This window comes from Brienomyrus brachyistius, chromosome 2 (genome assembly GCF_023856365.1).
Source record: "Brienomyrus brachyistius isolate T26 chromosome 2, BBRACH_0.4, whole genome shotgun sequence".
Taxonomy (NCBI): Eukaryota; Metazoa; Chordata; class Actinopteri; order Osteoglossiformes; family Mormyridae; genus Brienomyrus; species Brienomyrus brachyistius.
In genome coordinates, this window is record NC_064534.1 from 29090031 (window position 1) to 29117816 (window position 27786).

Consider the following 27786-nt stretch of genomic DNA (forward strand, 5'->3'; position numbering starts at 1 on the left):
AAAGAATACAAACTCACCTCAATTGTGGGTGGATCCTTCCTCCTCCCTCGAATCCAAGCTGTGGGAACATCAACATTACATGTAAGACACACTGTTTGCAAGACACCACCCGACCTAATGCACCTGCAGTTAGATGGACAAGAAAGAAACAGTGCAAGCTGAGTGTCTGCTTTTCACGTTCGGAAAAGCCCAACAATCTAGAGATTCTTCTAGTATAATTGTGACATTTGACGAAACATCTGAAACTTGCATAATTAATAGAATTAACCAGCAAACTACTCCAACATTTCTCGGTTCATACTTTTCTCTGTACTTACAAAAAAAAAAAAACCTGCCTTTTTTGGGGCTGGCTAGTACAGTCCCTGACAGAAAAAAGCCAGGAGTATCACAAAAGAACAAAGCTGCCCATGTTTGGCAAAGGGGAAGATCACATGAAAACAGTACATATTCAGCCCAGTAAGATAAAGTAAATGCTAGAATCCAGTCGGAAAATGTGGGAGCAAAAAGCCCTATTTGAATAATTTCAGCTTTGTGCATATCTCAAGCCTTCCGCTTCCCTCTGAGGTCTCAGTTGTCAAACTGAATCTGTGAGCAAACGGTGCACCTTCCCCACGCCTTTAAAGCTGCTTTCTCACAGAGCTCCACCTCTATTTTCACACTGGTACTCTGGCTTGTGGGGAAGATAGAGGGCAAGTGCCGGCATTACCCAAGTCATTCCCACACATGCACACCCAGGAACAGGACTCCGCCAGAGATAGCTAGCTGCTCATCCCCGACACAGCACAGGATCCCCACCTCTTTTATCCCCGGCTCATTTAAATTCTGATTAGCATGCAAGAAATTTTCACGGCGCTTCAAACAGCGAGCCGTTGTGTAACGCACATCAATGAACGCGAGACCAACAATTAGAGCTTGCATTAAGCCCTAAATGGTACACTCGGGGAGGGCAGACGGAGGAGGGGGAGGGCCAAGGGGCGTGAAATAGGCAAAGGGAAGGAAATGCTAGCAAGCAGAAATGGGGGGAGTGGTGACGGCTTCGTTGCTGGATGGCCACCTGGTGTGCATCAAACCGTGTGGCAGATATAAATAAACCGAAACTCGTTCAGGGAGAAGCCAGACATATGAAAGAGACGTGTTCCATCCAACCAGCAGAGGCTCTTTTATACTGTCACAGAGATATCTGTTTAAATAGGCCGAGGTAATGACAGTGCAGATCAGCAAGCAGGCCATAGACACGGCGTTTTGAGCTGGTGTCTCCTGGCTTTCCCTTCTCGAAATGGAAAAAGGCCAACCTATTAAAACAGCACATCAAAAGCACTGTAGTAGGCCTGAACATTATATATTCTACTAGAGAGGAGCGCTGGCTGTGGAATCTGCTTCTGTATCACGTGCACCAAGTTGCATCTTCAACAAATCCAAAAAAGAACTGTAAATTACAATTATAGATCACTTAAAAAGTCATATACGAGAGCATCGATCTTCCAAAGCATCCATTCTATGTGTACTTCATTTGGAAGATCTGTGTTTTGTAATTGCTACCTTGATTGGTAGAAAAGCTGTGTAGAGCTGCTTGAAAGTTTGTGAATTGCTAATGGAGCGGTTGAAATGTCACATTTTCACAGTGTAATCATAGTTCAATCAAAACGCCTTTTCATTTGCAAAAGAAAGTGTTCACATCCTGTCATTATACATTTGTTTACAGGAAATGATGCATGTAACAGAATAAGTATAGCAAAGAAGAATCCGTGGATAAAGAAAAACAAGTGAACTGCAAGGTTGATTAACTCTGTCAATGAGGGAAGTGTAAATTACTGGGTACCAAGTTAAGCAATAAATAAGCCAATCAGCAGGACACAATCTCTTTGGCTTTCTTATACATAAACATATAACATCTGGATTCACAAGTACAGGTTAGGGTAACAGAACTTGCTAAAACACAAAACTTTCTGAGAACTATTATGAAAAATGTTTGTATTTATCCATCCGTAATAAGAAAAAAACATAACGTGAGGTTCTGGAGGAGAACACACGGACTTCTGTCTATGAGTTAAAGTTCCAAAGGGTACTGCTGCATGACCAGGCATATGTACTAGAAACACTGATTAAAATAGAAATTTCATGTTCTAGAAAGACTGAACCAAAGGCCCCTTTCTCAACAGTGGCAAAGCAATTTCGAAAGCTGATTAGTCATATTTGGAAATGCTCAAGTTGCATTTAGCCCAGTGCAAGGCAGCTTGCTGCACAAGTTTACTTCTGCACAAAACAATCGAGTTTATCTACACTGTCCTAATAAAATTACACCTTACACAAAGATTTTAAGATTTGACCTATGACCTAGAAAAGATGAAAGGTTTGCATATTTAAAGGAGCAATATTTTTTAAGTGTTTTCAATTCATTCTATAAAATGAATTTTGCAATGGGTTTAGAGGAAAAGGTGTAACTGGTTTCATTTGGTTCCAGTGCATAATCTAGATATGGCAGATGAGTCCAAGAGTAATGCATTATTTTTTTCCACATCAAATGAACTCCAAACCATAAATTCATACACTGTTTTCGGTTTGATGGTGGAAAATGTTCTGGCCTATGAATGAACTTACCATGGGGAAGCACACCGGCTGTGTGAATGGAGAAATCGGCATCCTCAAACACCGAGTCTCCCAGTAGGAAGGAAACACTGCGGTAAGAGGCGACGATTACTCAAATCGTTAATTTACATTAGCTCTGCCTTTTAAGGGAAGATCTTAATGCAATTATACAGAAAAAAAATGTGCCTCAGAACCTCATAGGAATCCTTCATTCCCTTAATAAATAAAGACCTATATGGTGCCTTAAGTTTGTGTCTTATGTGCACTTAGAACATGGCTAAGGATGGCTAATTATGTTCCATTTCTCCATATACTTTTCCATGTGTGACGAGCAGTTCCTGCGTCGCAAGTGCATTACGTCATGCGACTGTACCGTCCTCTGCAGGCCGTTCGCAGTCACACTATTTTAATAATGAGCTAACCATGTTTATTTGCGACTCTCAGTAATAAAGCTTTGCATCTTATTTATATTTTTGCTATGAAAGAATAAACAAATTCAATTTGTCAAAATAATTTATCAACTAAATCGCCCCCACCACGTTTTTTTTTTCCCATTTCAAAGTACAAATTTGCATTTTAGAGTCACGCATTTCATTGGGGCTGTTTTATAATAAGTTAAATGGATTGCCCCATCTATGATGCCCTGTGAGCAAAGTATAGTAATAAAGCTTATATTGAGGTTGCTCTGTCACTACCTTTATAGCCCAAAAAACTGCCCTAATGGCTGTTAAAGTTCACACAATCAGTCCCACAAGATTTTCAAAACAATTATGCAACTAATGATATCCGAATGTCAAATAGTAAAACCTGAGCAATATTCCCCTAACCTACGAAAATGTGAGCTGAAGCATAAAACAAAAAAAGTCGGTGTTCAGTGAAATCCTTTTTTCATTTTGCTGAATTAAATGCCAGTGTTTGATGTTTTAATTATGAAAGACAAAATATTCAGGCTAATTAACACTGATTATTGAAACAAAGCTTCACCAGTGTTTGCAATTCAGTTGATTGACCAAGACCATCATTGACTTACCTCACCATACATGCTCCGCTTTATTTGGCCAGTATACTGTATTGCTGTTTTTCATATGCACCAGCTTTGCATAATCTGTATTTTCTTACATTTGAAGTGCAATTAATGGATTTTTCCGCATATATAGATATATAGGATACAGATTGCTCACTGCAAAAAATAATTGTTCAGAATTTTTGAGTCAAGTCACGTGGTCATTTATAGAGAAAGGTGACAGCTATGATTATCCATATTACAGGTAGATTTAAAGCTGGTTTTCTAGAGACACCTGCCAGAGAAACAATTATTCCTCTATACCAAGGGTAGCCGATCTTATCTGCAAAGGGCCGGTGTGTGTGCAGGTGTTTGGGATAACCTGTAGGTCAGATGTTCAAACCCAGGTGTGAGGACTCTTCTGCCAATCAGTCCCCTAAATAGTAACCAAATTAGGGAGTTGCAGCAAAAACCCGCATTTACAATGGCCCTTCCTGGATAAGATTGCCTACCCCTGTTGTATACCAATGATTCCCAATCTGGTACTCGGGGATCCCCAGGTTTTTCTCTCTACCACCTCCCTGCCAATCAGTACATATTTATCCCTCCCAGCTCCCCAGTAGGGAGGGAACAAAAATGTGGACTGTCTGATGACCAGCCCGGAAAGCATTGCTCTATACACGTGACATGCTGATCACCAGATAGGTATCCACAGACCTACAGAGTTAATGAACTCCAGCCAGCTCTGATTCGGCTCATTGCCTTGGTGGAGACTTAAACTGGGTCTGCTTGGGGGATATCAAACTAAGCCTGAAGAAGTATGCCTTCGCATTTGCAGGAAGACCTTTGTATTCGTGCAGTTTTATTTTGTTGCTGCTTGCGTTTCTTTTCTGTTTGATGCTTAAAGGGACTTGGTTCCCATTTACTGTTGAGTTTATGATTAATAATAATAAAATGTTTGATGTATACCAAGCTCTCTAGTATCTTAGTCCTACATATGTCGTAGGTCTCCATGCAAGTCTGTTGCTGCAACAGTTTGATGTATATAACTATGCCTATGGGGCAGGGGTGCCCAACCACAGTCCTGGGGGGCCGGAGCCCTGTATAGCTTAGTTCTTTCCGTGTTCCACTACAAATGATTCAGCTCAAGAGCTATGTGGTAATTAGTACAAGGAGTTGAATCAGGTGTGTTAAATGAGAGGAAACCCAAAAATGTGGACTGGAGTTGGGCGCCCCTGCTATTGCACAAGGCAGATTGGGTTCTGGACTTTGAGCTGGATAGAAGATGCTCAGAGAAGGGTTTGTCACCATTGATTCAGCTAGCATACAGGCAAACAGTTGCTCCTGCTGCCCAGTCTAGGAAGACTGACCTGAGCCCTACGGTTAGAGTGCTGATGCTACATCACCTGCCTTAAGAAATAGGAAGATCTGAGATTGAGCTTCATCCAAAATGTGAGCTGAAACTAGGACCCTGGAGGGGAGACCACATGACGGCTACCAATTGGTTGTATACCTGTGGACCTGGAGCTGTTAGAGAAGCAGCCATCTGTTCTGCCTGCATGCACACCCCAGCTCCTGTCCTTTGGAAGGGAAGGGTATTACCAAGGTCCCAGAAACAAAGCTGCTACAACGGCAGGTAGCTTGACGATGGACAGTTCAGTGCCTTGGCAAATGAGTTCCCAAAAGGGAAGATCAGCCTCTCTTCTCCACATGCTGAAAGATCCAGGGGGAGCCTGAGGAAATGGAGTGTGACAGTATATGGAACCCCAAACACTGTTTTGCTCCCTATATACCAAACCATGGTGACGGAGAGGAGCTCAAGCAAGCTGGATTTCCTTGTCATCAGCACAGCGAGTACAGTTTAGCCACAAAGGCTGAAAAGGGATGCCTGGGTCTCCCACAAGGAGTACCGGCGGCCAGCAGACCTTGGCAGAAGATGGAGGGAATCAGCCACGACAAAAGTACAGATCTAAAGCCAACAGGGACGTATAAAACGATGGAGGGCCCATTCCAGAGAACTTCTAGAGAATGAGAAAGATAAGCAGCAACTATCATGACAGTGTAAGCCAGCAAAGTTAATAGCGTCACTTGAGCCCTACCCATGGTACTGCCAGCTGCAGCCACACCCAGGAGATCTGCCGTCACAACTGCAGCATCTACCCTGTGTGCAAGGAGTACAGCTGTGTCCACAGTAGACACAGGTTAAGGACAGAGCCCAGAGCTGGTAAACGGTTATGACTCTCCCTTTAGAGAGGCTATACCCTGTGCTCAAGGTGGAGGAGGGGCTGGTAACTCCTGCACCGTTCTATCCGCATGCCCTCTTTTGCAGGAGCAGTTAGGGATCCCAGACACCCATTAAACTCTGCAATGCGCAGCCCCTCATTCAGTCAATGTAGCAACCATATAGCTCATCATTTACTGTCTACATGATGTTCAGGCAAAGCAGGTGTCAGGTCCGGAGTCAGAAGTACTGGCAGACGCGGCGGGAGCCGTCAGCAACCTCATCGTGGGTATTCCTGGCAGTGCCCAACATTGAGGATCGCTGCTAGTACTTGAATCTGAGGGGTTGTTACGGCATTCTTAATGCCCACCTGTTTCTCAGGGGACAGGATATCACCTCCACCATCATTTCCTCCCTCCATCTTGCTGCCCCTGAAGGTGTGGTATCTAGAGTGCAGTTGAGTTACAGGCAGAAAGACTGTAGTAAGAATCAGGTGGATTGTCTCAAATTCCACTGGGAACCAGATGAATAAACTTTGGCACCGGATATTCTGATAATCACCGCAGCCGAATTTTTGACGTAGACGGTTTTGGAACATCTGTGTGTCCCTTAGGCTCTCGATTTCATGGGGTTCCGTTGGGCGATATTTCGTATATCCACGGTAACTGATCGCCGATCCCATGATATCCAGATGACCTTCACTGGAATAAATCAGTTCTTAGAGGTTTGAATGGGGTCAATTGTGTAGACTGGGGAGTGCTACAAGAAAACCCGGACAGCTCTGAGAAGACCACCATTTAAAGCATCGGTCTAATTCTTTGCTCTGTGGGTTTCACACAGTCATTTAGTTGACTGTTAGGGCCCGTTAGTGTGTTTAAACCCCGCCCTCATCCTAATCGTTAAGGAGACAGCTCCTTACATCCTCCTCAGAGCGAGGGACAGTTGGACCCGTCCTGCAAGACGTCTGCATTCTTAATGATCTTTGAAAAAATGTAGTTATTACAAAAAATCATTACTGACTTGTCTTTTAAACTACACATAAAAATAGCTAGTTTAAAGTTTAAAAATATTTCCATTTTCCTTTAGGATACACTCCAGTTGCCGTACCCTGACAGCTGGATCTTACATTCAGACTGCAGGTTCCAATTCCATTGCACCGTGGCTGTGCTTGCAAACACGCTTTATCGTTTTCTCTCTCATCTTCACTGAAAGCAGGTCTCCAGCGGCGTGCCACCCATGCTGGACGAACTGACTCACAGCTTTCTGTTTTTTTTTTTTTTTTTTTGCTGAACCAAGGGAACTCTCCCATTTTATCCATCCAGTCTCCTTCTTCTGCCCTTAAAGCCTTCCAGGATTCCTCTTTACTTTTACCTTTTTTTGCTGCTACTCCCTCTATCCTAACCCTGCCTTTAGTCTCATAAGAAGCACCGGGAGATGGCTACTTTTAAAAGAACGACTAATTAGCAATACTAATATTGATTTAAATTCAGCAGCCTAAGGATCTCCATCTTCTTCTTTTTGGTGAGGGTCACAGTGGGATAAGATGATAAAACACTAGTACACAACATATTTATGGACATTCTTCCCTGCAGGGAAGAGCCATTACTGCGGTACCACATCCCCACTGATCTTTCCGTTATAAAAAGCCTTTTCCCTGGTTAGCAGTGGGGTTATAAAACAGGACATGTGGAAATTCAGGATTTTATCTTGTTACCTACTAATCTGGCCTTGACACTAAAGCTGATTTGGCAAGATATCCCCCCCCCAAAAAAAAATCCCAACATTACCGTCCCATTCGGAGGGGATGCTTCCTTCCGTATACTCAGATTCTACCAGCTTGGAAGGCTCCATCATTCTCCTTGCCCGAACTGTTCGCCCTGCAATACAAAGGCAGAGGGGGTGGTGGAGGGGGGGGGGGGACATGTTTAAAACATGAAGTCCCGCACATGCATCTGATGATGCGCTCTGCTGCGTTGACAGAGTGCGCCTGATTGGCCCCAAGCCCAAGGACTCGGCCCGACTGTCCAAGTGCGGCGTCAAAACATGGCCACAGCTTTCAGTCAGCACGGCCGGCATGGCGGCGGAGCCGCGGCGAGCGGACAAAGGCAGCGGGGGGAATCGCGCACACGGGTGTCGGACAGCGACACCGGGCTCGCGTGGGGAAGCCGGGTGGGAGGGGATGTGCAGGCTGACAGAGCACATATCACAGCCTCATGCGGGTCTCTAACAGACGCCGACGAGGGGGCATGAGCCCTCGGACAGATCTGAGCACGGCGGTGACGAGGAGGTGCAGAACACAGCGTGCGTTCCGAGGAGCACAGGTGACGAGGAGGTGCAGAACACAGCGTGCGTTCCGAGGAGCACAGGTGACGAGCCTCCCTACAGCAAACTGATGTACTGTATCTAATTAGAGCGCCATAAAAATTCACAGTGGGGGTGGGGCAGGGCATCAGCATGCCTGCTCCCCCTCATACTTACAGAATAGAAACCCTTCCTATACATCCTCATTCTCTGTGGCTGCACACCGGGTAACTTAATATACAGCTAATAAAACAGTCCTTATATAATGTGTATCCTATACACTACAATTTAACTACACAGTATCTATATTCAGATGCACACATTTGTTGGATAGCACACATATACAATACTAAATTTGGCTATATATCAAAACAGGTAAATTATAAAGCAACTAACATAATATCATACAAATACTGCATCAACCTAGTATTAATGAGTCTACATCTCATACATACAGTAGAAAATGCAGTATGGATGTGGTTTTCTTGCAGACATTTTCATCCAGAGGGATTTGCAGGTTTCCCCAAACTGACGGCGTTCCTGGCTAATCCTTGATAGAAATCTTCATGACCCTCCCAGTCTCGGAATCAACCTTCTTCGAGACAGCGTCTTTAAACACATACCAGCTGTCGCAGACGGTACAAAACTGTGAAACAGAAACGGCCGACTTGCGTTTACGTCAATAATGTATGAGTCCAATGACGGGATACCGTGCTGCTCTGGGTTAACCAGGGAAAAGAGACAGAAGGAAAAAAAAGCAACTCAAACATATATTTGCTGGCTTTTTTTAGATCTAATCATCCTGGTTAATTTGTGACCCCATTTTACAACCTTTGAACACACAGATCTGGAATATATGCAACGGGTACTTTGATCATGCCATGGTGAATTAGAGTGAAGGCGTGGATGATGCAGGATATATATGGTATTTCTGTGAGTACGCTTCCTAAATTAAGAGCCTTTAATTCGTTTGTGGCAGTGGACATGACAAAGCCAACAGAGGGAAGACACCCCCTCCCCCATCACATGTGGTGCTGAACACCTTGCGTCACAGCTTACAGTCGAGATTCCAGCAGCGTCAGTGATGGGTTGGACCCTCACTCAAAGGAGTATAACTTAGGACATGGAAGATGGGTCTGTGTGTGTGTGTGTGTGGGGGGGGGTCTGTCTGTTGACATCACCCCCCGTTTATTCTCATCAGCTCTGACCTGTCTGCACTCTTTTCATCCGTGAAGTAGAGACAAGGATGACGACCGTTGCCGTGGCAGCAAGAGCCAGCTTGCTCCTTGCCTCCATATGTTGCCGTTTATCAGAAAATGTCCCCCCCCCCCACCATAAAAATTAGCTGATTCCGATGAAGAAAGCAGAAGGCGACCTGAGTGTGGTTTTGTACAACACCAAGTCAGGTGTGCGTATGCATACAAACACATTTACCATGTTTTACTGCTTGTAAACTGGATTCAATGTATCATGCAAAAGGCCTTTGATGCTCAATTCAACAACTGCAAGGCTATCTCTGCACTCCAAATCTTAGCATGCAATACTTTGCCTGCAGGGCCGGGATCTGGAATGTTCCAAAGGATCCATGCCCCCCCATAAAGGCCAAGTTGTACTAAGTGATGGGATGATGGATATTGATGCCACTACCTGCTCACGCCTCCCCTCTCCAATTTCTTCAGTGATGCAGGAGACCATCTCTATGGCAACTGCTATCGGTAGATAACATTTGGAGTGACAGCCTTTTCTTGTGCTCTGTTTAAGAATGGAGGAACATCTGCAAGCTCAGACAGCAAGATTTTGAGTGCATTAAAGGATTTTTTTTTTTTCAGAATTAAAAATAGAGCTTTTCGGTTTTACTAAGGAAATTGGGACCGAGCTATGAAAAGACACAGCAAGGCACAGAATTACCCCAGTGCCACGTCAGATAAATGCACTTATTTGTTTACTTATTCTTATGAAAAATATTTTGTTCCCATAAACATAAAGATCTTTAGGGAGTAAAGTACTACAGCACAACAAACTCTTACTATTTTCAATCGACTGAAATGGTTTATCTAGATTCTAGAACCACAGTGTAAGATTTGATGAAAAATTACCCATTAATGAACAGAACATCAATTGATTTTAAAGTAAAAATTAAATCGATCTCTTTAAGGACATAATGTATACAGTAAAATTCTGTAAGACTCTCACAAATATTTGTAACATTATATGTATGAATTCGGTAACAATTACTTGGTTAATTTATCCAAATAACTGATAAACCGACTGGTTTCACTTATAACAGTTACAGTGTGTCCTTCTCTGAAAATCTTACAGAATTTTTTGACAATCCATTCTGAACTCTGAAATGTCAGCATTTAAAAAGACAACCTCTCATACATCCTTCACATGTAATTTGTGGAGGGCCTCTCACCACTAGCCCGCAATAGCATTGTTTAAGACTTTCATTTCAAGCTCAGTCTGTACCCATTAATAACACTAAGTCAATTTAGAGATGACTGTCACAGTTATTCATTTTTAAATGGACAAGATCCTACTGTTGCTGGAGCACGAAAAGGCCGCATTTCCTTCTGTGGGGGTGCCGTCTAAGGACAGAAAAATTTGCAGCATGGCGGGGGGGCATTTTAAATATGAAATGTCAACATATAAAAAAATTGTCTAAAAACAGACTCTAACCCTATTTCCTCACCACGTGGTGATGAAAACTACACAAGAGAGGCAGACACACACAGAGACAGGAAGGCAGACACAAAGACATACGCACTGATAGAGAAAAATGCAAATTCACATCAGGATATACCACGTCCTTACAAAACAGGCAGCAAGGATTTGATCCAATAATAATGGTTAAATGGATACCCAACACACACTACACTGACCGATAATTCCCAACGGATACAATTATGGAACAAAAATATGTCATCACAATTCACTAAGTGACTGTAACAACAATCCTGTGTGTTAATAAATCGCCTGCACTGTGACACATGTATGACCTGGCTGCCAAAAGCATCGAAGTTCACTGCTTGGTGTTACCGAGATCCACTGCATCTCTCTCTGCCTTCCAAACCGCAATGCTGGATAAAGGAACTGCAGGAAAATAGTGTGAAACTACAGAAAACATCTCCTGTTTATTCAGCACATTTAAAATATGACCCATGCAACGCATTTATAAGCGAGATAATGATCGGAAATAGGAGTAACTTGGATCCTTATTAAGATGCAGAGACCTGACCTTACCAGGTAAACATTACAGGGTGTGAAAGACTTAAAGTTCCATTAGCGATGACTCAAAGTTCAATCATATCCTAGAAGTTGATTAATCGCTTGATCTAAAACATCTTCCCAAGGACCTCTAAACAACAAGCGAACGTAAATAAATTTGGGGGGGGGGGGAAATAAAAATTGAAATCATATGCAATTACTTGGAAAATTTTGAATTTTCTAGCGTTCTCACAAATCGAATGAATAAAACTTTGTCCTGGCTGTTTAGCATACGTGTCACTCCTAATGGTGTGTGTCTGAGTGTCTGCACGTGCGTGCACACAGGCGCGCTCACGTGTTCCTCCCCCAACTCAAGTTGCTTTCCTTTCTGCTGCCTTTATGAAAATATAAAATTCAATCAGCAGCTGCACATTTCAGGAGACGTCCATCTTCTTCCTGGACCTCAGACGGCATGTCAGAGCAATCTGACGTTCTCTGTGGGGATGATGTGTGCGTTGAATTGTAAATGTCTGCCAGTCTCCCTCCTCCTCCTTTTCTGCTTTCAGATTTTTCAGCACCACAACTATTGGAAATGAGACTCAGAAATATGTATTATTAATCTATTTTGTTGCTTGACTCCTTAATGCCAAGCCTAATACCATAAGGCATAAATATTCCAGAAAATAAAGCTGTACAATGAAGGGGCTCCGTTTCCTTTCCAAATGACTACGAGTTAATTAGAGCCCGTTTATTAAACCATGCTGACTGCCAAAACACATGTAATGTGGCATGTGACCATATGCAGTGTGATCTCCTTGCTGTCAGCGATGGAGCCCTGGCCTGCCATCTTTGATACGACCGAGGGAGACGATTCTGGTGCCTTTCGGCCACATGGGCTGGAATGGCGGGATGGCGCAAAGAAAAGCCGTGGTTTACAATACAATACAATAAAGCAAAATAAGACAATCACCCGCGCTTCGGGTTTTTATGACGCTCTGTTGACGAAGGCCTGGAAGGTTCCGATTGGCTGGGCTCATCCCCGCTGAGCAAAGGCCGTGGATAATGCAGCTGAGATGCCTGCTGGGAAAGGAGTGTCCCCCAGAGAGCAATCCCTCTGACTAGTCACCCGCACAAACTCGTTAATAATCTTAAATTAATGCAAGTAACTGTAAATGAAGAATAATTGTTTTGAGTCAAAATTCAATTAAGCTCCTAAACACTGACAATTCTCAATTAAAGGGGTAAAAAAGGAAACTTATAGAAAAACTATTATAATTTGATGCAGAAATTTGGTAAATGGTAGCACAGAATGATGAAATAATTGAATAAAATTGTTCATGATTACATATATTATGACGAAAAATTGTAATAAAGCAATAACCCAATAAAAAGCCACTGATATGCAACAGATACAGCTAATAATGAATTAATACATTAAGATACTGTAAAGCTGAACTAACAAACCACACGTTTTATTCAAAAGTCTTTTTTTTTTGTCACGCAATGGGAATTAGCATGCTAGTGGTGTGGCAACAGCCGTACTATCAAGCAAACCCCAGGTGTTTATTTGTGCAATAAATTCTTATCTGGTCAGGGAGGGAGGCGAGGCTTGTGCAGGCAGCTAAGGTGACGGAACATTTTATGGTAATACATTACAGCATAAATAAACAAACGTAATATGGGGGGAGAGATAAATAAAATAAATAAGCAACAGTGGACTGAGAAACTTAGGGGGAGTGGGTTTCATTGTGTGCCGTTCCATAACCACCATCTACCCATTTGAATGCTTTCCACACTTCAGTTTTTTTTTTTTTTTTTGAGCGAATTAACTCACTGTAAACAATTAAATTGTCTGGGCACCATGAATGTTAGCCTGCTTCAGGGATTCAGGATGGACCCTTTAAGCGCAGCACCCCCCCTGGACTCACCTGGGACACTGGGTCTCATTTGACCCAGTTTCAGGAAAAACTGCCCCACCAACAGTGGCCTCCCATGACACAAAAATAAAGCAGATCTAAGCAGGGAGGCTGAAGAGGAGGCTGAACGCCCGCGGAGAGGCACTTCCTGTCGGGATGGGGATTACAGAGTAAGACTGGGACTTGTTAAGTGTGCTGTTTTCAATGGACTCTTCACGCAAAGGTTAGTTACTCCCAAGGTTGCTATCGTCACTCCCGATGTAGACCTGCGCGCAGACTCCTCCAAACGGGTCCAAACAGGCCCTTTGGCATGCTGCTGGAACATCCCTAACAGAACAGCGCATCTCACTTCCCTTTGTCTCCTTTAAAACAACACCCACATCACGCACGACTGATGACCAATTGGGAGGAACCCCAGCATGTGATCAAAACATAACCCTCCCTTCCCCTCCCCTGCTTAGATTACCCAGGCCTACCCTGGGTTACCATGAAAGACAGCGTCACCCCACCCTGACAGCCGTAAAAGGGGCGGCTCGCAGTCCTGCCTCTCTGCCTCGTTTAATTGGATCCAAAACAGTCCCCAAATTTGGAGGGGCTGCAGAGAATGAGCGTGCATGTGTGTGTGTGTTTTTAAAAAGCTGCATGATCACCATTTGCGTGTCAATTAAGGGCCAGCGCCAGCTTCCCGTGCCAACTGGCTGATTGCCGTCGAGCCTCGAATGCCATGCCAGCGCCCCTATCCAACTCCCTGGCAGCTATCGATCCCACTGGTTCAGGCAATAAGCAAAATAACTATGTGGCTTACAGTAGTTTCCAATCTTCTCTCAGCATTATTCTAAATTATGAATTTCAAATAGAAATATCCATGTTACCCTTTGACTGTATTGACTAGGACACTGAGGATAAATGGATGCTTATCCATTTTATTTCTGCCCACTTCATCTTTCCAGCAAGCGGCAGAACTCATTGAATATTCATTTTGACGGAGGAGAGAAAGTAACCAAAGCTTTACTTGAAATGGCCATTTTCAGAGGTGGATAGCTCAGGACCAGAAACCAAGGTTTACAGCAAGTTTTTGTTTCGTTTTTGTTGATTACTCCATGACTGACTCTCTATACTTCCCAGGTTGGTCGTGACTGTGACTCTCTATACTCCCCAGGTTGGTTGAAACAGAATCTTGCTCTGGATTTTTACTTTCTGTACCTGAACTATCCACCTCTACCATTTTTACCATATTGCCTGTGCTTCACAGTAGTTGAAAACAATTGCAAACCAAACTTCTCTCTTACAAATATGCTTACCTTTAAAAGTCTATTAGTCTATTACTCTATTAGTCCAATGTGGCATTTAAAAAAAAAATTCAGATTTGTGTGCCTTCCTTTTCAATGGAGAAAAATGATAATACGAAATACAGAAAGTAAGAAAAAAATAAAAAACTGTCAGAGAAGGGAGGATAGAGGCTGAACCCGGTAGAATTAGAATTTGGTTATCAGTGATCACTGTTGACAGACCACAGTGCACAGCAGCAAAATGTGTCCTTTGCATGTAACCCATATGTGACATCATGACACAGCAGAGGGCAGCTAATTCAGCCCCTGGGGAGCAGTGCTTGGGGGTGCTACCTTGCTCAGGGTACCTCAGTGGTAACTGGCTGGTCAGGGATTCAAACCAACAATCTTTCAATTACAAGTGCACTTCCCTAACCATTAGGCCACCACTGCCCCAATGAATGAGAAGCTCCTTAAAGGTTATGCTCCGTAGGTCTGTTCGCCTTCTGCTTGTGGTACTCAATGACATATTACTACCAAACCTAAGACCTTCTACTTAACCGTGCTCACTGCTAGTTGGTAGTGTTTCTGGGAGCCCTCGCCACTTAGATTATCATCATTTGTCATTGCATCATGCATTAAAGCCAATGTAAAGAAATGATCCCGCTGTCGAATGTTTCTATCTCAGACTCCCTACAATGAGAGAATGAAGCCTTTCCTTTGGCTTCAGGCTGCTGGGCTTCGCTGGCTGCTGTCTGCATCCTGACGCTGCATCTCCTCGTTCTCCTTTGTTTCCAGGTACAGACCACAGCACAGCACTGCAGGCTGCTGCGATCCTTTGTCAAGGCCTAGACTGACCAGGCCAAAACACAGGACCAGATCGCGGCCCATGACCCGGACGAAGGGTTTCCTCCACACCTGTACTAATCTAAGTCATGTAACATGCCAACGCTGATGGAATAATCAGCTCTATGGAACGCTGAGTCTCCAAAGGGTTTGGAGAACAATCCCACTCACAATTAAACAGTTCTAAACCTGAAAGCAAAAACCAGATGTCAAATAGGCTTAATGGTCCATTCTATTTTAATTAAAACTACCTCTGCTCTTTTAATTAGACCCACTTTGATGTGCATCTTTTTCAGCTTCCGGGGAATCATAATTTTGTCACTACTGGTTCAAAGCTAGTCTCTGCTCATTTTTCCACCCCTCTAACTAGCCGCAAATAAGTAATGCACAAAAAAAAAAAAAAAAAAAAAACATTTTTTTACCCCCAATTAGAAAATATTAACTAAATACATTAAATGGCTCCTCTACATCAGCTGAATAAGAGACAATAATTAGCCATTTCGTCTAATCAAGCCTTGAATGGAATGGAAAAATGTGCCGAGGGGTAGCAAAAAAAAAAGGGGGGGGGGGGGGCTTATCATAACCAAAACGTGCTTTTTTGTCGTTACCGCATCCTCATTTCATGGCAGGAGAAAGCATTTCTGAGATGTTCTGTGCTATCTATAAACAGCTGCTCCTAGTCATAAAACATACCAGTTTCTCACTCTAGTATTGAGTAACTACTTATTTTCAGTAAATTAAGAATATCTGGTAACCGAAAAACTTAAAAATTTTTTTAACCCCAAATCAGTATACAAGTTAATACATGCGGTCGGTTTAATGTCTATTCCGTGACGGCCATCAAACAGAATGTGGCGTGTTTTTAATTCTACCCAAGGGAGGAATAGTGGATGGCAGACCGGAAATCTGGACCATAATCCACTTCTTTGCAATATTTTCCTCTCAGATTGTTGGTTTGAATTGCGATGGCCATGACACAAAGCCATCTGGTACCGCGTTAAAAATGAAGTGTTCAGAAATGGCGTGTCTGGTGCCTTTCCTTCCTGCCAGCAGAAATACTGGGATTAAAATTATTCTTTCATGTTTTATGTTATAGTTTTAGAGTTTACTGGATTGTCAAACACATCGCTATTTACGTGGTTTAACAGGCCTTGCCAAAGCATCTTCTTGCGACTCCGTCATTAACTGGGTTTACGCAATAAAAAAATAGCGGGAGGGGGGGGGGCAAAAAATAAAAATTCTTGTTTATTCCCTACTCAGAGCGCCTCTGCAACAACGGCATAATACACAGGTTTCTCCTGTTGCAACAGCCGCAGCCATGCACGAAATATGCAGTCCCATTTCATCGGATTGCCACATGATTGGCCGACGACCTCATATAGCGGCAGCCAGCCGGCGCCCCACGGAGGCTATTTTCATACGGTACTTGAAGGGTATAAGAAATGATGGGAAGGAAGATGCAGCACATGCATTGCAGCAACCAGCACAAGACTGAAAACACTTTTCCGTTTTTGCCCCGACACATATCTGAGATTTCCAAGTGAATGCCGCTAAATATCATATTTGTCTCAAACTAACCAACAAACAATAATAAAGACAATTTACTATTTTGCCTCAAAGGACTTAAAAAAAATATAAAAATGAAACAATACAGAACAGGAGCTGAATGTTTGAGGAGGCATCCTGCAGCCTTATGACTGGGCAGACACAGTTTAAAGCCATCCCAGAGAAATCACTAATAAACATCCCGTCCTCTTTCCAGAAGACCTTAAAAACCACGATCGCAAGCAAAAAATTATATACAAGGAAAAAACCAAAAGAGGAAAAAAGTCCCAAAAATGCGAGCAAGCGGATGGCTGCAAATGAGGGAACACTGCACACTGCACACTGGCCACATCTCGGATCAGGCCTGCATCCCTCCTCAGAAGCGGCATGGTGCGGACGCCAGGCTGCTGACGAACGGGCCGGCGCAGAGGAAGCTCCAGTGCCCCCTCGCCCTGGATTTCACACGCGGCAGCGCCATAAAATTAAAAGCTTCCTTCTGAAGTTGAAAAGCGTCCGTGAATGAGGAACACCAGCTTTTTTTTCCCCTTCTTACCTTCTATTAATTTTTATTATCCTGCAAACAAAAAAAAAAGAAAAAGGAAATGAAAATAAAACTAAAAAAAAAAAAACAAACAAAAAGTCAGAGCTGTGAGTGCAGCATTTGGGCGGGTGTAGCTGCAGAATGCAGCCTCACTGCCAGACGCCCACTGCTTCCAATCCGACATTTCAATACAGTGCCGAGAAAAATCCTTTCAGTTCTAAATGAAAGAAAACCTTCCTTTCCTCCCCTTGTTTTTGAACAGCGATCAATTCCAAGACAAAGAGCGCAGCTCAAAGAAGCAAATATACCAAGGACAGAAACATAAGGAATCACAGAAGCAATTATTTTCAAATTCTCCTGCAGGGGCTGATAATGTCAGCCCGCTTCTCTTTCTACATAAAAAACAGCATCAATTATGCAGCTGTTCCATTAATATGAATGGGCAATTTCCCATACTGCCGTGCGACAGTGGTGGCATCATGGTTGGCCGGCGAGGGAACGTGCAGGGCCTGAAAGCCCCCCGAGAAGCTTCCTGGAAAAGAAACATGTCATGAAGCTGCTCTTCCTATCCAATCAGTGGGACCTAAAGGCGGCGATGGGTGGAGGAGGGGCTGGGACTCAACAAAGAGAAGCTGTCTGCGTTGGGCTCCACCTGTCCGGGGCTGTTAAAACCCAGGGAGGCGGCCATACCTCTGCACAGCTGCAAGATATAACACCTCTAAACTTAAAATCGAATACATTTTTTTTTTTTTTTTTTTTTTTAAAAAGCGCTCGCCTGAGCCAATCATTTCATTTGACCCAATAAACACCCAGCCCGTGCTAAGCATTCCTCCTTAAGCTTTCTGCAAGAGGAAGGACATCACAGCTTCTAGTCCAGAGAAAGCCTGCGCACACATCAAGACTTATCAGCAAGAGCAACTGAGCCACACTTAATGACATAATGGTACGCTGTAAGAAAAAACTATTTGGCAAACAAATGCCTCGTCTAGTGTTTCATGTATAAACTTCCTTCTCCTCACAAACGAAACACTACACTTAGAGCTGGGGCAGCCATAATATTTTTGCTAACGTCTCAAAGCAGAATTACAAATTAATGATTATATTGTCATTTTAACATTTACATGTACTATTACTGTTAAAGACTACTTAAAACACTTTGTTTTATCTTCATGAAAAATAAAACGTTTAAATAAAATTTAAACAAACGGATAAACGCATAATGTACTTAACCTATGAATGAAAATAGAGTCTGGCATCCTGTTTGTTGGGGGTGTCCAATGGCTGGTGGCCTGGCCCCCTGGTTCCAGACCCCCACCATGCTCCAAAAACCCTTTACTCGATAAGCAGTTTAAAGATGCATGTATGGATGGAAGGATGGATGGACGATGCACTGAAAAAGGGGATATTACAACAGTAGCCCACATCATTCTCTACACTGACAAGACTCCACAGCAGAAGCAGTGTAATGTCGACCTTGTCTCTGGCTTAAGGTGCGCCGGTTCTGGTTTGCCAACTGCACCCTCGGAAGCGTTGCTCGTTCAGCACATCGACACACCTGCTCTGCCCCGGTTTGGCCATCGACAGGCGCCGGGCCCGCCTGGCACGCCACCACATCAGAGAATGCGCTGATCCGCCCCTGCGGCTAGAGTGTCAGCGTGCTACCGGCCGTGTTCCTGACACGTGGTGGCAGCCTGGTCACAAGAAATGGGAACCGCGGTCCGAGAACGCGATGCCTTTGCTGCAGAAATATTTCTATAATTTCTTTACCTACCACTTGAAAATGTACTAGAATAAAATGTTTAGAGCTCGAAAATAAAATAATCTGAATGAATGGCAACTTACATAGATTATGCCATTATACATTCCTCCTAACTGAGAGATTAGACATGTTAAGTGTCCGAAACCCACCCAAAACTGCTCTGCAAATGGAGTAATATTGATAAGTACATTTTCAGAGGCATAACATCATCAGAAATGTGATTCTTTATACGGAACATGCATTAATACAGGAATTCCTTTCAACATTTCCTCCCATGTAATTTTAACACACCCGCACTCCCCATAAAAAGCAACTGAGGGGGAGGGCATTTGGAAGTCTTGAGTCTACTACCAGCTAGGGCTGCCGTGATTACTCGATGTAGACCATGACGTTGATGCTGAAAATGCATCAACATCTATATTTTGAATTTAGAATTTTAATGAAATTACCTTTAAGATTTTTAAAACCCTTCAATTCATTATAAGAATTGTAATAATAGTAGTTTGTGCGAAGTTTGATGGCATATCACAACGACACGAACACTATGCATGAGATTAAACACTCAGACACTATTCTGGATGATGGCTGCCAGGACAGGCAAAACCACCATATGTGTTGTCTATTCATGATTATGAAATTGCCATTAGTATGGAAAGCTTTTTAATATCTTTTGTCCCTGTAGCTGCTAAATATGCTCATTATTAAAGTCAAAGGGTTGTCTGCCTGCTACGTTACAATCTCCATTCTAAGTGTGAAAAAAATGGTTTAGGCTAAAATCTGGGTTTATTCTATGTTGATGTATGGTGCCAGTGAGTGTTTGCGCACGTTGAGCTTGTTGGGACTAGTGTTGTTATCGTAAACTAAAACTGAAAGGCAAATGGGCAGTAAATAAAAAAAAATAAATAAAAATTGTGAACTGAAATAAAAATGAAAACTACATTTACCACAAAAATGTCAGACTTTAAATCTGCTAAAAGCACCTCCACACCACACTCTCTTATCAAATTATTATTTTTTTTTATTTAGCTATCGCTTTTTAATAAGATGTTGTGGCTGTCCCTTTCTTCACCATGACTTCAGTGCTTATCAGTTCAATGATTTAACAAAATGGTTGCATCTGATGCACTCCGCTAAACGAGTTTAATAAGCATAAAGATACGCTATATTTATACTAAGTTTGGGGCATCACAATACACATCTCATTAATATGTTCAGGCATACTACTAATCTTATTGAATCATGGACGAAAATAATGTCCATATAGTGTACAAAATTTGGAGTCCAATATCTGAAGACTTGCAATGATATACAGTTTGTTGTGAAAATAAAATAAACTTAAACGGGCAATTTTCTGGAGGAAAATTGGTCAATTAAATGATCGAAATAGTTGATAGATTAATCAGTAGTAAAATAGTCGTTAGTGGTAGCCCTACTACAAACTTTCAGGTGTTAACAGAATGGAAACGACTAAATGAAAAACATTCCAGTATATCAGGCTGGTCTCGTTGTGTCACGCTGATGTATTGAAACTGGCAACTGGAATCAGCATAAATAGGTTGCTGAACATACCTTAGAACTCTTATACTGACCACTAGAGACTTTTCTAACCCTTTGTAGGCATATTTATACAAGTAAAAAGAGCTCTTCCCTAACGAAACTAACCGTCTTTTGTTATCTTCAATAGGTGTTTGGTCCCCCCGTGCATGAAGATGAACACTGAACTGAGGTGAATGTTTGACAGGCTCTCAGAAGGGTTATAGCTCTGCGGACATTAAGGCATGCCGAAAAAGCTGTTTGCTAAGGCAATTTGTTGCATAATGCGGCAAACAGATCATCGTACTATTACATCATTGATGCAAGAACTGCACAGAAACTCACTTTGCACTGGTATATTCACTTGCAAATAAATTACGTGTGTATGTATGTATGTATGTATATATACACATATATATATACATACATATACACACACATACATACATACATACATACATACACACACACACAATATATAAATTAAAATTTCTGGAAATTTCAAATTTTAAGGGAAAAAAAACAGGTGTTACTAAAATTCCCCTTGTCTTTGTTTTACACAAACACCCTAAAGTTCCTGATAGGCCGATACAGCTGTGGGATCCATAGGACTGGAAGTGTCTGAAACCATAATCTTGACAGTCATCATCCCGCTATCGCTTTAAACACCTCTACGTTTGCCGCTCCAGCTCCCTCCACCCACTCACCAGAAGCCATCACAAAATTAAGATTGCCGTGATTTGCTCGTCTTGCCTCTTCATGGGTACTCGTGTGTGACACGCTTGTAGTCAGTGTCCCGAAATGGCACCTCCCAAAAGAACCGCTTCTTTATCTAGGTCTGCATATCTGGCTAAGATCAGCATTACTTACAGTTTTACTGAAAAGGTAAAAGCCGAGAAGAGTTAATAATCTCTCTTATATTGCCATTTTACAGTTTTGGACTTTGGCTAGGACGTAGGTGTAGTCATTTCTGTAAAATCCACAGATTTTAGTGATGCTCTAACAAACCAATTTGATTGTTTGGAGGAATTATGTGCAAGAAAGCGACAAATAATAAATGCCACCAATCTGTTATATCTGATGTGACACTGGGTAAAGACATCCGGCGAATTTCTTTAGGATTTTGAGAGGACATTTTACAGAGACCCATCCTGAAACAACCCAACCACGTTCCAATGAATTATTCTGTGTATAGCTAAGCCTTGGCGGCTTCCGTAAATATTTGGTACGAAACGAGCAGGGCGCCCATCTTCATCTCACATGGCCATAGGCCTCCTGCAGACAGCCAGTCTGGGTGCAGAGACCCGACAAGGACCCCCCCCCCGCCGAATCCTAATGTGTTTTTCTGCACGCTGAAGGTGACGAGGCACACTGCCTTCTTTAAAGCACTCGCCTTTTAAAAGGAAGCCTCTGAAAGCCCCAAGGAAGTCGGCTCTGACATCCCCAGCTGACACATAAGAAGTTTATCAGCTATAAAGAGGGAAATGGGGACAGTGTTGACAAGGAGTGTGTAGGACACAGGCCTCAAGAGGCTGTGCATTTTTGTCCCGAAGCCGGTGGAAAACGCTGTTCCCCAACTACCCCAAAAATACAGTAATAAAGTACAGCACAATGTCATGTCTGAGCACTGCAACTATCCGCTCTTGCACTTTTTCCAGAACGTTCCGATATAGTAACTTTGATCCACTATTATTTAATTTAGTCACACTTTTGTAGATCTTCCTTGGACAGAATTATGTCCCTCTCCATTCAAGGGAGGGGGGGGGGTGCGCTTTAAGAATGATCCCTCGAAGAAAGATCATCTGTCATAAAACCAATCAGGCCTGAGAAGCACAGGCAGGTACTGCATGGCATCTGGGGCTACAGCTATTCTTCAGAGTCGACGCTTTAATTTTTCCAGCTCCTAAGGAACGGTGGTGAGTGACAATTCAATTGAAAAAACAATTTTGGTAGCGGCACAAGACGACACCCACGGTTATTATATTAACATTTCCATAATTTGTATTTCAAAGGCTGAGACGGGACGAGGGAGAGAGAAAGAGATAAAAAAAGGAGTCCGGCGAACATTTAGGAGTTAAATAACAACAGCTTCGGTTATTTCTGCAGGAGCCCCTGGCTGGGGCGTAATGACACTCCAGGTTTTACAAGAGAGACGCTGAGATTCGCTGGGTGACCAGGTGCCCCCGTTCTCACTCTCATTATTTTGCCCATTTCAATATAAAATTCCAATCCCACAGCACAGGCAGCGAGCAACGACGGATCCCTCTGTGCTGGCGTTGCCTAATTGTCCCTGGCACTCAGGAAATGTGACAGACAGATGTGGAGAAGGGGAGAGGGAGACACGGCAAAGACTGTACAGTTACTGTAGACGAACGCTACCAAGAAGCTGAAATATATATATGAAGTATTTAATATTTGTAACAGAAATAAAGCAGCATGTGTGAGTGGCTCAGCCTAGCGAAAGACCTCCTTTTAAGAGCTGTCAGCACCGCCTAGGGACAGGACGAGTACCTGCAAGCTGATGTTCTGCCGTCAGAGAGGGTACAGGAAGACTGCCCTGTGGAAGGACAGAGGCTGGGAGGTAGCGCCCATCAGCCCCAGAAACCGCCCCGCCCACTTCCTGCACCTCCCTTGTTTCTCTTTCCACACCCCCGGCATGACCTCCTAATACATAAGCTAACAGTTAAGCTAGTTAAACCCGGTGAGTTGAACAAGGTCAACTCCACCCAGCGGCTACGAGAGGTCAGTCACTGCGGCGTGCGGGAGCAGGCAGCCGTGGGCTGGGAGCCTGAAACTAAAGATCTGTGGGAGGGCAACAGGGCCCAGAGAGATCAGCAAGCTGCCATGACGGCGAACATGCAGAAGAAAGGGGAGGAGAATGACAAACTCCCAAACACAGTTAAGAATCAGAAGCTCCACTCAAACCCAAAACGAAATACCGCTCATTCTTAAATGTTTAAAAATGTTTGCACAGCACGGAGATGTGACAGAGTGACCAAATTACACAAACGCAACCACTCACAAGCTCTGCAGACTGCAAGCCAATTTAACAGAGACGCGCTGGCGTTATTAAAGTACAGACGCTCCTCGCTTTACGATGGTTTAACTTGGGATATTTTGACTGTGATGGTTAAAGTGATAGACATTCAGTAGACTTTGAATTTGATATTCGATGGTAACATCCACCAAGCCACACTGCCAGTCTCTGCAGAGACCGCGAGTGTAAAAATGTAACGGTGTTCAACAATGTATTGTATGGCTTTTTCTGCGTAATTTATTATACCACCCATATTCCACTTATGATATTGACAACATACAGAGTGTTCATTAGAACGCAACACCATCATAAGCTGAGGAGCACCTGTATTCAATAAAGTATATAAATATTCAAAATGCACCATTACAGATTATAAGATTCCTATACAAACTCATTCCAAAAATATGCATTAAAACGTTCCAAAGAAGCTGTACAACTATATTTAAAAGTAGTTTACAGGAAAGCTGAAACGATGATGGCGAGGAAAAATGAAAGATGGAGGGAACAGAAAATATCTAACAAAAATCGGCAACTCCCCAAAAGAATAAAATGTAGACAAAGTAGCTTAAAATAATAAATGTAAGTTTTTTCCTTAACTTTCAATCTTAGAAGGGTAATGTACTGGAATCCTCACCTTCCTCAATGGACACAATTCCTTGACCAAACATCTAATAATTCATGTTCTGATAATAATAACTTCCTGTATTACAGAGGTTCTTTGAAACGCGTTATACTAAAGTCCCTAAGCAATAAAGAAATACAAAATCTTAAAACGAACTTCAGAAGAACATGTGCTTTTGGTATGTGACAAATCAAAGAGTATACTTAATGAACTGACAAGCCGCTCTTTGAAGTATGATGTGAGACAGGGAGAATTTGATCCTTAACACTGAATTATTCACACTAATATGTAGCCAGCCAACAAAACAGCCTTCAACTGAAGTACATGACACAGGTTAACTACAATTTCAGCTCCACACCGTTCAATCCACTGCTCTGCTGTACAGCAGGTAACAATGCTAAAATTATGCTTCATCCTTGACTAAGAACTTAAGACGCAAATAATTAAAATACGTGGACCGTACATTACAAGAGACACTTAAAATGCCCTGAAGACAAGTTGTGCAAAATCCATCAATCTTCTAAACACTTAGCCTTGCCGGGTTGCAAGGGGGTGCGTTATCCCAAGCAGCGCAAGACTGGGGTACATCCTGGGTGGGATGCCAGTTCTGATGCATGGAAACATAAAAAGGCAACTTTAAAAATATACGATTAAGGACCAGAATTGTGGAAGCACCTAGAATTTTTGCCTTTATGCTGTAGAAATTGCTACAAGCACACTGGCGGTAATGTTTATAGACAGTTAAAGAATGTTTACAAATATATACTTCACGATTAAATAAGTAACTGGAGTAAAATTCTGCAATCTCTAAAAACTGGACGTGTTTCTACAATTTTGCCCACTAGATACATGACAGTAGTCGGTTAATATGTGATAAATTTAAAGAACAGTGGCTGTTAATCCTGAACGCAGCTGAAATCAAATGTAAAAGTACTTGGCCAAATAGAAAATGATTTTCTGTTATTCCAAAGCTGCCATGTACAACATCCATATACAGAGACCAGCTACAGTAACCAGTTCTGTTCTGGGACTGCAAGGTTGGTAGTGAGAGCCAAAGAGACAGCAAGAAAATGGTGATTAGTCAGCCTGAGCAGATGGAGGCCCACAGTGAAGGCAGGTTAGAGAGCTCAGTTATTGCTATCCTGCATCAATTTAGCAACAAGCAAATACGGCGCAAGTTGGCCATATCTTTCACATAACATTTTTAAATTCTGAAAAATAAAACGAGTGGCACATCGTACTCTTCGTTTAGAAACCTAAAATTTGTTGTTATCGCAAAGTGGTTAGACCCTTCAGACATGCTGAACCGCAAGTTAGGAATAACGGCAACATTCAAGACCACAGACGGGACTCTGAAGAGCATAGAAAAGGTGGTGAAGGTCAGGTCTCCATCGCCCGAATGCGACATTGCAGCACATAACTATACAGAGGAAAAAATCATGTTCTTCTGTAGTGCACGGAAACGTGGTCAGGTCTGGCTTGTCACCATGCAGAAACACCATGCTTGTTCCTGAACTGGGTGCTTGAGAAGTCAAGTGATCAGAGCTATGCAAAGAATTCTTTTAATGAAGTTTGCTCTGAAGACTCCTTCCCTTATAAGTGTACTGAAAAAAAAAATAAAAAAACTCTAAAAGAAAGGGTCAGTTAGCACACTGGCAAAATTATGGATACTTAATACTAAATGAAACATGTATTACAAATATGCGGCACTGGAAGGAAATCCTGAAATTATTTGGATCATTGATAGTTTAGTTTATGTAAAGGGTACAGAGAAGGTACAACCTAATGATCTCTTCTGCACATTAAAAAAATAAAAGAATAAAACAAAACAAGACTTAACAATTCTTTGGCTTTTTTTCTAGCATTAAAACCAAAAGACTATGGGAAAAAAAGACTTAACTAAAACTCTTAAGCTTTTAACAAATCAAACTTTCCCTTATTTAAGTCCTAAATGGCAAATGCACTCCTTAAGAACAGAGCGCTTCAAATCAATTTCAGGCTTCAGTAAGCCATACCAAGGTCCGCTGATCATTCCTTAGCCAGCTGCCCCAATAGCCCTTCAAAGCCTGCCATCGCACCAAAAGCAAAGTCACGTCAGGCCTTGTCCAGGAACCTCAGGGGACCTGAAATGGCTCACTGGTGCCACACATCAGTGACAGTTGAGACACCACCCCCTTTACAGTCTAGGTAAAGCCGTGGTTTCAGTCAAGTGAAGAGTAGAGAGAGGAGGACTGCAACTGTCAGATCGGTCTGTGAGCCTGATCAACAGATCCGATGGAAACCTGCTTTAAGATGATTCACTTTAAACCAACAATTCTATAAAACGCTGGTTCTGTTAGTTTAAGATACCGGGCAACCAAGGATAACCACAGAGGAAATTCTTTAAACAAAGAGACTCCGTGTATAATTACAAGTAAGACCTCTGGGGCTGTAACTTACATATCAATACTTTGAATGATACTTGAAAAGTAGCAAAAGGGCTTTGTTTAATGGAAATAGACAAGCAAAATCCACATAACTTGGTTTGCTCCCGCTAGTGTCTATCTAAATTACGAAACTGACAAAATTCAGATCAATGGGCGAAAGGTTTGGGGCCAGAAACATTTACTGATTAACGTATTTCATGCGACACTGATTTTCATTTGCAAATCAAACGGGAAAATGCTACTCGCAAAAAATGTTAATTGAAAACCCATCTTGAACGCCATCTGAAATACACCTGCGGGATTATTACGGATGACGTCCTCGGGAGACCCCTTTTTACAGCGCCGCTGTCAAACGAGCGACCCTAAAAGTGCGCCCCCTGGTGTCCATTTATCAGCACCATCTTAAAAAGACCACGGTTTCAAACAAACCAAAACGATTTTACCCCTGGGCAGTAAAGAATGCAATTCTGGTTATAGTATATTGGTTTTGTTTCTCTTATCTTGCAAATTACACTTACGTTACTATTTTGACATTTGTGTAACTGCATATAAGGAATAACACCCTAAATATAAGCTAATTCTTTACTGTTCCAGGCTTTTAAAATCACAATTCTTGATAACCTTGAGTATGTCGGGTTCGTGATTACATAAAATAATTGCCTGATAGTCCGTGGATATTACTTGTTGGTAATAGAAAATTGCTGCACCCAGTCACACTCCACAGAGAATTTACAAGACTTAAAGCAACAACCATCTGGCTCCTAGTGTGCAAATTCCTCGTGACCAGGTCTTTGGGATATATATTATTTACAGCGTTTCGTTAATTAAAGGTGAATGGTGGGTAGTAAAATGTAGTAACACATCATACTGTAAATCTATCCACAAACTGTTAACTTAAATTTAATAGATTTAGTGCAAAATGTTTGACTGCAACGTTCCCCGCTACCTAACGTACAGGTTGACAGAGCAAAAGTT

The 27786-nt window shown here is 42.4% G+C and overlaps 1 protein-coding gene across 3 annotated transcripts in view; it reads right to left on the reverse strand.

Moving 5' to 3' along the window:
- Window positions 1–27786, reverse strand: part of ndufaf2 (NADH:ubiquinone oxidoreductase complex assembly factor 2) — a 37779-nt gene that overhangs the window by 9710 nt on the left and 283 nt on the right. Inside the window, exons 1-3 of one of the 3 annotated variants that reach the window (XM_048978350.1) lie at window positions 8567–8811; window positions 7598–7687; window positions 18–58 (exon numbers count right to left, since the gene is read on the reverse strand). In XM_048978350.1, the coding sequence (XP_048834307.1) occupies window positions 18–58; window positions 7598–7687; window positions 8567–8612 (177 nt within the window). In that variant the 5' untranslated portion in view covers window positions 8613–8811. Of the gene's footprint in view, window positions 1–17; window positions 59–7597; window positions 7688–8566; window positions 8812–27786 lie in introns of those variants that run through there. The other 2 variants (XM_048978344.1, XM_048978356.1) reach the window with 2 other exon arrangements.